Source organism: Fusarium coffeatum, assembly GCF_003316985.1.
Source record: "Fusarium coffeatum strain FIESC_28 chromosome Unknown BRIP53273_contig_221, whole genome shotgun sequence".
In the NCBI taxonomy this organism is placed as follows: domain Eukaryota; kingdom Fungi; phylum Ascomycota; class Sordariomycetes; order Hypocreales; family Nectriaceae; genus Fusarium; species Fusarium coffeatum.
In genome coordinates, this window is record NW_022158014.1 from 150,186 (window position 1) to 164,646 (window position 14,461).

The 14,461-nt window shown below is 48.4% G+C and overlaps 5 protein-coding genes across 5 annotated transcripts; 3 read left to right on the top strand and 2 right to left on the bottom strand.

The window, feature by feature from the left end:
• Positions 1-817: 817 nt before the first annotated feature.
• Positions 818-1,930, top strand: FIESC28_09056 (uncharacterized protein; the record flags this gene model as incomplete). The annotated part of the gene is made up of 4 exons (XM_031163193.1): positions 818-1,101; positions 1,170-1,330; positions 1,382-1,811; positions 1,861-1,930. 4 exons carry the CDS (start codon positions 818-820, stop codon positions 1,928-1,930), a joined length of 945 nt encoding a protein of 314 aa, XP_031012771.1.
• Positions 1,931-2,140: 210 nt separating this feature from the next.
• FIESC28_09057 (uncharacterized protein) lies at positions 2,141-4,878 on the bottom strand (the record flags this gene model as incomplete). Its single annotated transcript, XM_031163194.1, has 5 exons — positions 2,141-4,073; positions 4,127-4,386; positions 4,438-4,590; positions 4,639-4,788; positions 4,861-4,878. The coding sequence occupies 5 exons, from the start codon at positions 4,876-4,878 to the stop codon at positions 2,141-2,143; spliced, it is 2,514 nt and encodes an 837-aa protein (XP_031012772.1).
• Positions 4,879-5,254: 376 nt separating this feature from the next.
• Positions 5,255-8,117, top strand: FIESC28_09058 (uncharacterized protein; the record flags this gene model as incomplete). Its single annotated transcript, XM_031163195.1, has 3 exons — positions 5,255-5,552; positions 5,600-7,627; positions 7,684-8,117. 3 exons carry the CDS (start codon positions 5,255-5,257, stop codon positions 8,115-8,117), a joined length of 2,760 nt encoding a protein of 919 aa, XP_031012773.1.
• A 493-nt stretch (positions 8,118-8,610) lies between these two features.
• On the bottom strand, positions 8,611-10,123 carry FIESC28_09059 (uncharacterized protein; the record flags this gene model as incomplete). The annotated part of the gene is made up of 2 exons (XM_031163196.1): positions 8,611-9,711; positions 9,767-10,123. 2 exons carry the CDS (start codon positions 10,121-10,123, stop codon positions 8,611-8,613), a joined length of 1,458 nt encoding a protein of 485 aa, XP_031012774.1.
• A 636-nt stretch (positions 10,124-10,759) lies between these two features.
• FIESC28_09060 (uncharacterized protein) lies at positions 10,760-11,797 on the top strand (the record flags this gene model as incomplete). The annotated part of the gene is made up of 1 exon (XM_031163197.1): positions 10,760-11,797. The coding sequence occupies one exon, from the start codon at positions 10,760-10,762 to the stop codon at positions 11,795-11,797; it is 1,038 nt and encodes a 345-aa protein (XP_031012775.1).
• Between the last annotated feature and the right edge of the window lie 2,664 nt (positions 11,798-14,461).

Sequence of the window (14,461 nt, forward strand, 5' to 3'; positions counted from 1 at the left end):
TTCATCATGAGCACCTCAATTTGTTTCCAGCTCCACAGGTGCCATGAACCTGTCAGCTTATAAACCACTAACATCGGCAATCCTTTCCAAGTCTCTAGTCTCTATCGACTTAGCTACTGACCTAGCCATGCAGTTGCCATGTGGTTTCCATTCCGGAGGTTCCAGCTCTTCCAGCCACGGTTAGCAAGGGATGGGGATGCCAATCAATACTTGGGATTTGTCTCAAGCGCAAGACATGGCGTCTATCTATTCAGCCTCAGAAGTCATTGTGTCTGAGCTTAGCGCCCAGTCAAAGTATTGGTATTGCGAATCAGCAAACAAGAATGGAACAATTTCTCCGAGCAACTGCTAGGTTCTGAGTACTTATTGATAACAATTATAATATTTCGTCTCATTATATGATTCTAAAAATAAAAATAAAAAGGGGTAATGCTCCTTGGAAATAGGCAAAGTATTACTCCCTAGCTTTGTCTGTGGCTGCTAGTGGTTGTGTATACAGCTAGGTCGCTATTCTATAAACTCTCCATGTTAAATAATGTTTTAGTACTTATTGCCAGTGCTTACTGTAGAACTGTTAATCATTACTTGTAGTTTTAGAAAACATCTGTGCTGAAGCTGTTGCTATAATACTATTCTCTTTCTTAACGGCATTGGGCTTGGATAAAAGTCATTGGGCGATGGTGTATGGAGTTTTGTGTGGGCAATTTTCTGTCCACTCATTATCAACTCACTCCACCATCGACTCACCCAATCTTATCTTCACTCAAAATACGCCGACAGCCTCAAGTGAGTAGCGTAACTCATTGCTCAATACGAAATGTCCGATATCAAACCAGAAAATACTTCTGGGGAGGCATCGTTCTCCGTAGACAAGTCCATTGAGAATCTCATCTCTACCTTCAATGAACTCAACAGCAACGTGATCGATGAGTTTCACGATGAGCCCAGTCCGCTCGAGTTCATGCGATACGTCGCTCGCAACACACCCTTCGTCGTAAGACGCGGGGCTTCCTCGTGGAAAGCATGTCGCGAGTGGAACTCTGCGTATCTGCTCTCCGCCCTAAAGGGCCAATATGTGAACGTTGCTGTCACGCCACATGGGTATGTCTTACCATCTGTCTTCTGAGACATGATAATCCAATACAGATGTCGTCACTAACTCACAATAGTAATGCTGACATGCCTACCGTTCATCCTGGGGAGGAGTCTCTGGTCTTTGCTAAACCTCACTATGAGGACCAGCCTTTCGAAGAGTTACTCGAGTATGTAGCTCGCCAGGAGACGGACCCTGAATTTCCTGTCGATGCTGAAGTCCGATATGCACAAACTCGTAAGCTCGACTATATTCACTACAATGAGACTGTACTAAGAAATATTGCAGAGAATGACAATCTCCGTGACGAGTATATAAGTCTATTCTCAGATGTACCAAAAGATGTTCCTTTCGCAAGAATAGCGCTCGACAAAGATCCTGATGCTGTCAATCTGTGGATTGGAAACTCCAAGTCAGTAACGGCCATGCACAAGGACAACTACGAGAACATATATGTTCAAGCCTTGGGAAGAAAGCACTTTGTTCTACTACCTTCACTCTGCCATCCTTGTGTCAACGAGCAGCCCCTGAAGCCTGCAACATACAAGCGAGGAGACAATGGCATGCAGCTTGAGATGGACTCTAATAAAGAGTCTGTCCCTTTTGCTATTTGGGACCCCGATAGGCCTGAGCAGAACGCTACAAAGTTTTCACATCTTGCTCGACCTCTGCGAGTAACACTGAATCCTGGAGACATGCTATATCTTCCAGCTATGTGGTAAGTCCAGTCTCGCTCCTTTCTACGTTCAAGATGTTCACATTCCAAGGTATCACAAAGTTTTGCAATCATGCGGCGAAGAGGATGAAGGGTTCGTCCTTGCTGTCAATTACTGGTAATAAAAACTCAATATTCTTGTACTTTTCCATGCGATGCTGATATAAATCCCCAAACAGGTACGACTTGGATTTCACAGGCCCCCTATATCCCACATCGACATTCGTTCGCGATGTAAGCCTGAGAAACAATATGCAGACTAAACCAACTCCAAATAGAGAATAAAATTAAAATGCCATATCTATTCCCATACACCGAATCGAAACAAGAGATTAGTTCCTCTTTTTGATCCTCTTCTGCGCTCGCAACTCCTTCTTCATACGAGGATCGACAATTCTGTAACGACCCTTGACACCCTTGGGACGTCCCTTGATACCACGGTTGAGACCACGAGCCACGACAAGCTTGGCCGCCTGCTTTGTTGGTTTCTTCTTCTGTGCCCTGGCCATAAGTCGCCCAATGCTGTCCGCCTTCTCCTTCTCTGTCATGTTCTCGTCGTTGTTGAGCATATCGGACTTCTTCTTGAGCTTCTCCAGCTGCTGCGCAGCCTTGTACTTCTTGCGAGCCTTAGCCTCGCGCACCTTCTTGATAGGACGAGCATTGAAGGCTCGCATCTTCTCCTTGATAGCCTGTGCCGCCGCCTTGGAGATGGGCTTCTGGAGCTTGTCGTGTCGTCCCTCATCCTCAACAAACCAGTCTGGGAGACCATCACGGTCACGGAAGGCGTACTTGTTGAAGCCATCATCAATAGCATCGTGAGTTGTCTTCTGTCCTGTGGCGAGTTGATGCGCGAGGGTCATGGCCTCGGCAGTGATGATGTCGATATCAAGTCTGCCATCAGCTCTTCGCTGGTCCTTGTCCCAATCATCCTCTTCGTCCCGTTTCACAACCTCGAAGCCTGCCTCATTACCTTCCATGTCGGAATCAGAGTCAACAGTAGCTTCCTTGGTCTTGGCGGGCTTGGCAGCAGGTGTTTCGACTTTACGAGCCTTAGTCTGTTGAGCGACGATAGCTGCTGCATCTCGGTCGATCTCCTCATCCGCACTATCTTCGGCAGACTCCTCTTCTTCAGGTGCAATGCCTGTGATACCTTGGAAGATGTCCTGGTTGAAGAAATTCGTGGCCCTCTTAGAAAGTCCATTGGCTCCCTTTGAAGGATCCAGATCCCGAATGAGTCCCTTTGAGGGGGCCGCATCTTCTTCATCATCAGAGGAATCATCTTCTTCAAGATCAGAGGAGTCGTTTTTCTCATCGGCCTCTTCGCCAGATAAGCCCTCCCACTCATCGTCGCCATGCTCCTTGCGAACCTTCTTCGCTCGATACTTGGCGTCAATCTCGGATTTGCGTTCCTTGTACTGGTCGTACATCGAATCAAGCTCTCGCTCCAAGCGGTCCTCCTCAGGATCACTCTCATCATCTGTCTCCCCAGACGAGCCAAGACCGCTGTCTATCTGCTTCTGGGGAGCCTGGGAAGGAACAATCATTTTGCCCCGGTTCAGTCTTCGCATAGCGTCTGTCTTGTCGACTTTCTTGAGCGAAAACATCGCACCTTCTCCGATGGGGCCAGCTTCTTCCATTCCGATATCCATAGGAGCCGTCATATTCAGTTGCATGCGCACAACCTCGCGTTGTTTTCGCTCGTTCTCCTTTCGTTTTTCTCGCTTCCTTTTGGTGTTTTCTCGGTCCTTCATGCTTTGCAGTTCCTCCTGGATCTTGAGCTCTTCGTCCATTGACTCGACCTCCGCGACTTCCTCAGGAGGCTCCTCCGTAGTAGGAGTCTCCTTCGTCTTAAATCCAAAGATCTCACGAACTTTCAAGCGCCATCTGAGAAGACGTTTGAAATCCTTTCGTCCTAATACTCGGAGGTCGGAACAGCAATTTCGGATTTCATCTGTCGTCTCGGGAAGTTTGTCAAGTGCGGCCAAAGCTACATCTCCGTTGCGCGGTTGCTGGAAAGTGAGTTTGTTGTATTGGCCCAGGACTGCAATAGGATCGGTAGTTTGGATAAACTCGCTGGCTGGCATTTCCTTAAACTGAGTGAAGTCGCCCTCATCATAACCATCTCGTTTGCGTTTCTTGACTTCGGGATTGTAGACTTTGGCTTCATTGTTCGGGGTAGGGCCTGCGAGTTCCGCAAAGACGTACGTGGAATCCAAGAGTCGCGGATCCAACTTCTTTGGCGCCTTGTACCCACGACATACGACACTGTGATTGAAGTCAGTATATGAGGCACAGAGCATGCTAGGGAGTAAACTGACAAGATTTCCGCACTGACTGCTCGCGAGCTAGACGGCTTCGTTGCTTCTACTTTATGGAATAGCTGTTTGAAAACCCACAAGAGAGGGTTGTAGTCTTTAGACCGGAAGACTTTGGTGACGAAAGTTCCATCTTCGCGGAGGAAGGCGCAAGCGAGCTTCAGCGACTGCAAGACAAGATGAGCCTGAGAAAAGGAATCCTGCGCCCAGGCTGTTCCAACGTTGGGTGCGCCGTCATGGATGACAGTGTCCGCCCGGTGTGTCTGCGTAGAGTTAGTTGAGCTGGACCTCTATAAGATTCTGAGGAAGCATACCTTTAGGAGACCTCTTATCGTAGCTCGGCAATCTTCGGTGGTGATATCAGACTGAAAGGATGTAACTCGAGGAATTGGCTTGATAGGACTCAAATCACAGCCTATAATCAAACTTCCCTGGGGCATCACCTCGGCCGCTACTTGAAGCCATGACTAGAAAAGGGTCAGCACATACAGACCGGTTGGTATTGTAAGACTTACACCAGGTGCCGCGCAAAGATCCAGAAGGACCCTGCTCTTTTCCAGGAACCCATACTTCTTGTTGAGCTGGATAAGTTTGAAGGCAGCTCGAGCACGATAACCCTTCTCTTTCGCTAGTCTGTACCACTTGTCGAGACGTCCTTTCGCTTTCTATGGAAGTTGTTAGCACTTCAATACATTCCAATACTCTCTTCAGTGCATTCAAATTCTCTCTTGACTTACTTGTTTCGTGATCGCCATTGTGTCGGCGTTGGCGCGAAGATGCGTATGTTAAAGCTAGAAACACCAAAATTGAGACTTGAGGACTGCCTCAAAATGCGCCCCTCCAGAAATTTTGCGACCGATAAGACGATCACGTGCTGATAAGCAGTTAGCTTCTGTCGTCTCCAACAGAGTAGTGGGGGTGATTACCTAACGTGCATTAGTTCAATCCTACCTATGATGGTGGCACGAATAGTATCAAGGACTCATTGGTGAACAGACCATTAAAAGCGGCACAACACAACTTCGAATGCTGCAAGCCTGTACTGGCCACTGTCACCATCAGCTTGGGCGAGCCGTCGGCCCTTATCATCAGGACTAGAGCTTGAAACATTACAGCACGGCAAAGACGATCATGAGCGGGCGAGTACTCGCTGCAGGGCTGCGGCCTCTTCCACGCCGACCTGCGGTTCTTCCCGTCAGGCATCTGCATCGTCAATCTACAGGTGGCCTCCTTCAAGCCGATTCTGCGATTCGAGCGACACGGAAACGAATGTGGCAAGGTGGGAACGCCTTCCACAATGCTGTCACTACAAGAAATGCCTCTTTTGCCAGGTTTTTACCTAAACTTATGGTCAAGTTTCTGAGGGTTCCGGCAATGTTTGGCGGTGTGGCCATCGGTGCCTTTGCCTGGGTACAATATCAAGCAGCTCGTATGTCAGAACGTCAACACTGCATTGAACATCGCTAATCGTCACAGAGGCTGGTACATTCGCAGTCAATCTATTCAACTCTACGACAGATACAGTTTCGAGTGCCGCTTCGACCCTATTTGGCGGTGCCAAGGATATAGCTGATCAAGTAAATCGAGGATGGGAATCCACGAAAGAGAAAGCCGAATTGCCCGACTGGGTCAAACAAATTTTAAAACTTCAAGAGGACATTGGTACCGGTGGTTCGGGAGGGCCAGGCGGCAATGGTGGTGAGCCGAAACAGAGCAAGTTTGGTGCCGCAGCTGCTGTGGGTGCTTCAGCTGCTGCTTATGGCTACGATCAGTCGGACGAAGAGGATCCTCGGAATGTCCACCAGGCCGCTAAAGACGATCAGATGATGCTCCTCACCAAGAAGATGATCGAGATTCGAACCATTCTCCAGAAAGTTGGACAGTCAAGCACCTTGACACTTCCTTCCATCGTGGTCATTGGATCCCAGTCCTCCGGAAAGAGTTCCGTTTTGGAGGCAATTGTTGGTCATGAATTCCTTCCAAAGGGTTCCAACATGGTTACAAGAAGACCAATCGAGCTAACTCTCGTCAACACGCCGTCTTCCAGGGAGGAGTACGGTGAATTTCCTGACCTTGGACTGAGGCACATCACCGACTTCTCGTCAATCCAGCGAACTCTGACCGACCTCAATCTTGCCGTTCCAGACAGCCAGTGCGTCTCTGACGACCCAATTCATCTTACAGTTTACTCTCCGAACGTGCCCGATTTATCCCTTATAGATCTTCCCGGCTACATCCAAGTCGTGGGACAAAACCAACCTCTTGAGTTGAAGCAGAAAATTGCCGAGCTTTGCGATAAGTATATTCAGCCACCCAATGTCATCCTCGCCATCTCTGCTGCCGATGTGGATTTAGCGAACTCGACAGCGCTCCGAGCATCTCGCAGAGTTGATCCCAGGGGTGAGCGAACAATCGGTGTGATTACAAAGATGGACTTGGTTCATCCTACTCGTGGAGCAAACATCCTGGATGACAAGCAGTATCCCTTGAGATTGGGCTATGTAGGAGTGATCTCTAAGGCTCCCCAAAACCAAGGACTTTTCAAGATGGGCAGCACCAACCGCCTTGATCAAATTCTCAAGCAGGAAAATGCCTTCTTCAAGGCTCATGCCGAGGAGTTCGGTCCTGGGGCTGATAGTATGCTCGGAACCTCCACACTCCGCAAGAAGCTTATGCATGTACTGGAGCAGACAATGTCTGCAAGCCTGCAAGGCACTAGCGATGCCATTCGACAAGAGCTTGAGGAAGCTACATACGAGTACAAGGTTCAGTACAACGACCGCCACCTTACGGCCGCGGAGTATCTTCAAGAGAGTTTGGATGCCTTCAAGCACTCTTTCAAGCAATTTGCTGAGGAGTTTGGGCGCCCTCAAATGCACGAGCTTCTCAAACAGGAGCTGGACCAAAAGGTCCTCGATTTGCTTGCGGCTAGGTACTGGAACAAGCCCTTTGGGGATCTCTCGCCAGTGAATCCCGACCTCGACAGCCTAGCAGATCTCCCCAAAGCGCCTGCAGACTCTCTTTACTGGCACCGACAATTGGATGCGTCTGCGTCCGCGCTTACGAAGCTCGGTGTTGGACGTTTGGCCACAACTGCAGTTGCATCTTCCATTCAAGCCCATGTTGAGTCCCTTATCAGCAATTCCAGTTTCGCCAACCACCCTTTTGCTCGTCAGACCATCATGGAATCCGCCTCGACTATTCTTAACGAAAGATTCTATAGCACCAGCGACCAAGTGGAAAACTGCATTAAACCCTATAAGTTCGAGATCGAACTCGAGGAAAGAGAGTGGACCAAAGGACGTGATCACGTTGGTGGTGTGCTCAAGAAGGAGCTTGAGGATTGCGAGAAGGCCATCAAGAAGCTTGAAGACAGTGTCGGTGGAAGACGAAAGGTCAAAGAAGTCATAAATTATATTGACAAAGCCCGCAAAGGCGAGGTCGTCGTCGAGGGTGATAACCGTAGCGGCGCCGGTGGTTTCAGCGCCGCTCTTCTGAGCAAGGGTAAGTTGAACAGGATTGAAATCTTCGGAATTGCGCTAATATTGTCTATAATACAGGGCGTGAGGCTGTTTTCCTGCGCGATAGGGCCGATATCATTAAGATGCGTCTGCTTGCTGTCAAGTCGAAGCAATGTGCCGACCCTAAGAACAAGTATTACTGCCCCGAGGTTTTCCTCGATGCTGCTGCCACAAAGTTGGCGTCTACTGCCGTTCTCTTCCTTAATGTAGAGTTGCTTTCCGAATTCTACTATAGCTTCCCTCGACAGCTAGATTCCCGTCTTGGTCGCCATCTATCCGAAGAGGATATCGAGAAATTTGCCAAGGAAGATCCCAAGATTCGTCGGCATTTAGAGGTTATTCGCCGAAAGGAACTGCTTCAGCTAGTCCTCGACAAAATGGAGAGCTTAAGAGAACTTGATGGTCGCGAACGCCAGCAAACGAAATCTAGCGCTAGAAAGGACCACAAGCAGGGTCGCTGGGGCCTCTTCTAATGAGAAATGACACGGGAGTTGTAGGAGTTGATGGTTACTTGGTTGTTGATTAGAATATCACCGCTCTCTTGTAAAGACGAACTTTAGAAGTTTAGTCTAAGCTTGAAGATGAATAGCATAAGAGTCGGCCTAAATTGGCCTAAACTTATTAAATTGGCCTAAGATAAACTGGATTATTTCGTCCGTTATTGTGCTGAAGAAGTCAAATTTTCTTAGGATCCCATTTCTCGACTGTTGACGCGAACAGCCCGAGCGGTTGCTTCATTTTGAGGCAAGCTATCACTAGTATCTGCTCTGCAGTGCTGTTTCTATCCAAATTCTAGAGCTAAAATATTCTAGCTTCCTTGCTCAGAGAAGGCAAGCTACACTCTGCACGATCAAGCCGGTGGGGTATTACAGTAGTATTTGTACGGTATATGCATGTTTATAAACAGAATGATATATAACCATGTAGACTTTTAATAGGCTTAATCCGAAACAAGGCTGTCTCCTCTCAAGTGCTGCCATCTGTACTCATTTGTAACGTCACCTCCCATCGAATACTGCCGCCATGGCCGTACCCTTCGCCCAGTCTATTCTGAATCAAGCCAGCGATGCGCTGCCGCAGCTTACTGATAGACATTTCATCATAGCCCTTGACCACACTCAACTTGAGGTTAGCCATACAAAGACCATAATGAACTTGCCAGAACTGGGCGTCATCGATAGCAACGACGCTTGGCTCAGTCTCAATCTCTCGAAGGACAGCACTGACACCATTGTTGCCCCCATTGCCCCCATAAGACATGAGTAGCATAAGACCTTGCGCTACGGCTAATCGCATTCCAAGGGCGAACATGGCAAATGCGATTACGACACAAATAAGGCGATCTAGCCATGTGTAAAGAGAAATGGAGAGGAGTGGAAGAAGAGCAATGACAGCGGAGAAGGAGAGTGTGAGGAAGTGGAAGGGATTCGACAGCACACTTGGCAGAGCAGCGAGGTACGAAACACGCATAAGTTTGGCAATGCGAGCATGGTTTCGAAGACCATATGCCGAAACGAGAGTGCTCACCATAGCAGCGGCAGACACAAGGTCAATGGAGCCGTCTGGGCCTTCATGCCCATGTTCATGATGAGCCTCGTGGCTACCGAGAGACTCGAGGAAATGCTTCAGAGTATGTGACACCAGATCAAACCCTCCAAAGAGGAGGAAAACTGACATGGCAAATCCAGCAAGAACTTCTGCTCTCTCGAGACCAAACGGGTGCCGAATACTGCTGCGCCGCCAAACCTCAAAATTGCCCAAAACATCTACCATGACACAGACAGCAGCACTACCAGCATCGAAGAAGACAAGATGCGAGAGAGCGGTAGTGGCAAGAGATCCTTCTGAGCGGAAGAAGATAAATGTAGCGACAGCAAGATGGCACATACTCCAATAACAGTGAATACGCTGATCCTTTGTCATGCTCTTCCATGCCTCGCGAACGGTCGGGATAGGGAGAGAAGCAGGCAGGACGGGTGGAGGTCTCTGAGGCGGCTCTTTGAAGATCTGATGTTGGGAGGAGATACTACTGTGCTTGTATCTGTGTCCGCGACGTTGCCCGATGTTCTGTAAAGGAATGTATTAGCGTAGTGACGAGGATATGGACAGAAAGACTACATACCGACTTGACGGGGCCTGCAGATATCACTTGTGTCTGGAAGTTGAAAGGGTTCTTGAACCCAGGGGACGCAGGAGAGTCCCCTGCCTCGTCTTCGGCGTTCATCGTCGGGAGTGAAAGAGAGGAGGAAGATGTGGTTGTCGTAGTGGGTATCAGTAGATTCGCAGCAGCTGAATTCTGAGCGACAGCGTCACGATTGAGTTGGCGGTTAACAGCGGTAGATTCGTTGTCGTGATCAACACCACCGTCTGTAAACGCTTCGCGGTTCACGATGTCAAAATCGTCGTCGCTGTCGGCGTGGAAAACCAGACTTGGCGGGCGGAGGTTTTGAGAAGAACGAGCACCTGGATAGTCCGACATGTGCTGCTGCTTTCGGATAACGCGCCTCTTTATTCGGTTAGGTCGACAACCCGATCGATTGATTCCAGGAACCCCGTTTTAGAGACCCGAGAACTCTGTCATGAAGGTTCAAGGTTTTGGGCGCAGGCTGTTTTCGTCAATAGCGCAAGCCTTGAAGAAACGAAGAAGACAAGATGGAATGCGTTGACGTCGCGATCTGATAGCCATTAGGTTGTGGAGGCGGACCGACCGATGGGGGGGCTTTTCAGGGGTACCTCCGGAGGATGCAGGGGCTACACAAGTGTACGCCACAGCATCCATGTCTGTGTCTAGCGGTCCAGCAGGTCCCTTTATCGTCAGGTGGCTAGTAGAGACGCAAGCCACAGCGATATCGTCATTAGCTTCATGTCTTCTCTACCTGGCTTCAATTGTTCATATAATTTCTACTTTCGCGATAATCGAACCATATGAAGGCTACGGAAGCCATGCAGCTATTCTTTGTACGACAATAATACCAATTCGCGGCACATAGTTGTGACCGTGGATAATCCTGCTTAATTACCGAATGCCAAACCCAACTCCTCATCCTTCTCTCGACCCTTACAAAAGCGAATCTAAGCAACCACTTTGCTTGGCGATCCCACTTACAGTCTCGCGATGGAGAGCACTCTACAAAACAAGCGGGATACCTCACCTACACCATCCCCATCTCATCGAAGAAACTCATCGAACTCAAGCATCCTTTCCAAGTTCCCCTTTTTAAGAACATCCCCGGAAAAGCGACGTGAGCAAAACGAAAGCGCAATCGACGACAATGCCCCTGCGACTACCCCTCGTCCCGCTGCCCGACCATCTGCGAGTGTGATACAGTATCAACGAACGCGAAGACGCCGGGGATCTCTTAGGAAAGCTGCCCTGCTTGGTCGAGGAGCGCAACGTGAGCGCAGGGAGAGTCGGCCGCTTGTCATTGACACTTCACATGCTGCTGCGTATGGACTCGACCCTACAGCTACGCAGACTCAAAGCCCGTCGCCGATAGAGTCTCTGGATTTGAATAATGCTCCAAGAGGCGCCCAGCGCACGCAGCTCGATGGATTTACGCCTCTACCTGGAGGACTCGGCACGGCCCCCGTACTTCCTCAAAAAGGGACGTCTTCCCAGACCACAGCTCGTTCAACGGCACTTGCAGACCAAGACGGAGCTTCCTATACATCTACAGACGAGGAGGATTTACTCCAGATACCTGGGAGTTCGTCGACAATTCGGCAGAGCTTGTCCATGTCACCAGGGCCAGACTCTTACTTTAATAGTGTAAAATCGACATCATCACAGCGCAGACGGCTCACAAGCAGGGCAAAGTCTCCATTGTCGTTCAGTGGCCTATCGTCCAACACGTTGCCGACACATGATGATTGGGATTATACAGATACAGAATGGTGGGGATGGGTTGTCCTGTGCGTAACGTGGTTTGTGTTTGTTGTTGGAATGGGATCTTGTCTTGACCTCTGGAGCTGGGCATGGGACGTGGGCAAGACCCCATATGCGCCCCCCGAGTTCGAAGACGACGACACTCTACCAATTGTGGGATACTACCCTGCGTTGATCATTCTCACGGGTGTTATGGCGTGGGTATGGGTTGTTGTAGCTTGGGTTGGGATGAAGTACTTCCGGCATGCTAAAATTAGCGGCGACTAACTAATTGCTGGGCTGTATGCAATGCGTTGGTTGGATATTTCTGGCTTTGATCCGAGCTTGGATTGAGTTCTGACACTGATTAAACTCGATGCTATTAATGATTATTAATGACGATTTATCAATCAGTTTTTTTTAATGCTGCCGCGTGAATTCTGATATCTGTATTGCATTCATGTCTTGATTCAGCTACGTCCTCTGAATCAGTTGGCTGCTGTTCACTTCCAATTCGCTGTCGAAGAATATCTCGTTGGTGCTTGCAAAAGCTAAGCGCCGATGCAGCGGCAAGATACGCCAGGGCAGCCAATCATTATGGTGTTGATCCTGACCAAAATATTGGGACATGGGATCGTGGCAGTCTCTGCGGGGCCTTTACAAGCCTCTAACGCGGGAATGACGAGGAGGCTCGACAAAGTAAACTCAACAGAGTTCAGTTTTTGCAGGAACAAGCGACACTGTATTTCAGCAATGGATTTTGCCATCCACGATTATAGGAGAGGCCTTAGTGTCTTAGAAGAATTGGCCACCAATAACATAAGAGACGAAATGATATGTTCACATTATCCTAACTTAGACCAGCACTTAGGCTACTTCATTTATTAAGAAATATTAAGAAACTAGCATTCGATGTCACAATCAGGCAAGTGAAGCACACATCTGTGTCTTTTGAGTTGAATCTTTTTGATGGCTCGGGAGTCAAGAGTCGAAGAGTCCAGGGTAGGGCATGTACTTGCGATCTGTGATGAGATTTGAGGTGAAAATTTCCCGACAAGACCATCAATCATTGCCTTATTCAGTTTGAGCGACAAAACCGTTGATTTGCATGGAAAGATCGACAGTATATCACCCAAATACGTCTTGCCTGGGGAAGTCGAGAATTCGCCGCCCCCGACAATATGGCTCTTGACCGAGTATCATCCTTATGCATGCTCCTGGCAGCCTGATTGTTCCATGACAGATACTGTACTGCGAATCTCGAAAAAGTCCCTCACCGTGCATTGAAAAATATCTGTGAGAGTCTCATGATTTACGCACTTTCTTCTCAAAGCAGACCGCAACTCTGAATATTCACAAGAATACTCGTACAATAGCCGCCAATGGCGATTTGAATGCCCCCCAATTACTAACAAATCGATGCAAATCCGGTACGTGGGGGTTCAAAGTCGAACCAAGATGCCCCAAGCGCAACCGCTTTCAAGGTAATTAGCTTCCTTGGCTGGCGGCCCGACACAAGCTCATCTCGTGGACATGCAAATGATCATGGACATGACATTGAGAGAGCGGTCTCGTGATGGGTTTTGCATAACGAGATGACTCGGAATTCTCTCTAGACTAACTACAATCGCAGTTCCAGTTGCAGCTACAGTTTGACATCTACAGTATCAGTAAGTGTTGACTCAGAAGTTAATGCGGAGATTGTCTGGCTCCATTTCATTCATTATTCACTTCACAATGTTACGGTACAACGTTGTGTGTTTCACCCGCATACAAAGCAAGCCACCCGCTGCATCAGAAATGGTCATGCAAGAGCTACTTGACTACTTTGACAAGCTTGGCTTGTCTCGAAAAGAGTAGTAAAATATTTTATTATTACTGTCGGTCTGGAAGGATTGTGCTTGACATTTTGTCCACACAGGTGTCCGTCAAGGTTATTCATGCGTCGTGGTATCTATCATGCTGTCTACTAAGCTATCAAAGCTACGATCCTCATGTCAGTCATTATCAAGGCTTGGCGTCGGCCAAAGCTATGCCGTCAATCCTTTGTTTTGGTCTGACTCTGGATCAAAGCTCTCCCATGAACCCCCTCAACAAAGGACCATGCTCTAGAGCATTCCCGGGATTCGGATCCGAATAATATGATAACGATCTTGCAGTATGTATTTGACATACGTAAGTAGTAACAGACATGACTGAGCAATAAATGCGAATGGCGCGCAAGGGAGAGCGTGCCCCCTGTCGTCTCCAGCTACGCCTGAAACAATTCCACCAGTGGCCGTATGTAATCAAAATCAAAGCTCCTGTCCCAACCTCACCAAATGGCGATGCCAGCCTGCTTTAATATTACCAAGATCCAAGGCACTGCATATTATTTTCATTTCAGCTGTCAACAAGGTGCTAGGTATTGGGCCTCTTGAGTGTACGAGCTTCTTCAGCTTGCTTGAGCTTGAGTCACCTTAGTCAGGCAGAAGCTCACACATCAGCTTGGCTTTGTTGTAGTCTCGCCATCACCGAGTTTCATTCAACAGTGGTATTTTTTGCCATCGATTCAGACCATTCATATAATTTCGCAGGCGATCCACTATCCATCCTCCTGCAGCTGGAGGAGGCGAGTAATAATAACTCAGTACATGCGAGAACGGAAAAATAATTTCGACCAGGGCATCAATTGCTGACTGGACGAGAGCATTTTATCTACTGTACTGTGTTTGTGTGTGTATATTCAATTGGATTCATTCATCGAGGGACTAGTGAGAGCACTAGCTGTCCATGCGCTGTAACAGTACAGTTGATGGAGGGCACCTCAGGTACTGAATATCCAATTTTCCCTTGTAGTCGCCATTTGTATAGGTGCCTATTTCCTCTCCAGGCTCCAAGCCATATTCGAGTCTCTTCGTACAATCATAACTCTACCTATCCATTTCTATCAAGCTCTGATTACTTATTAAA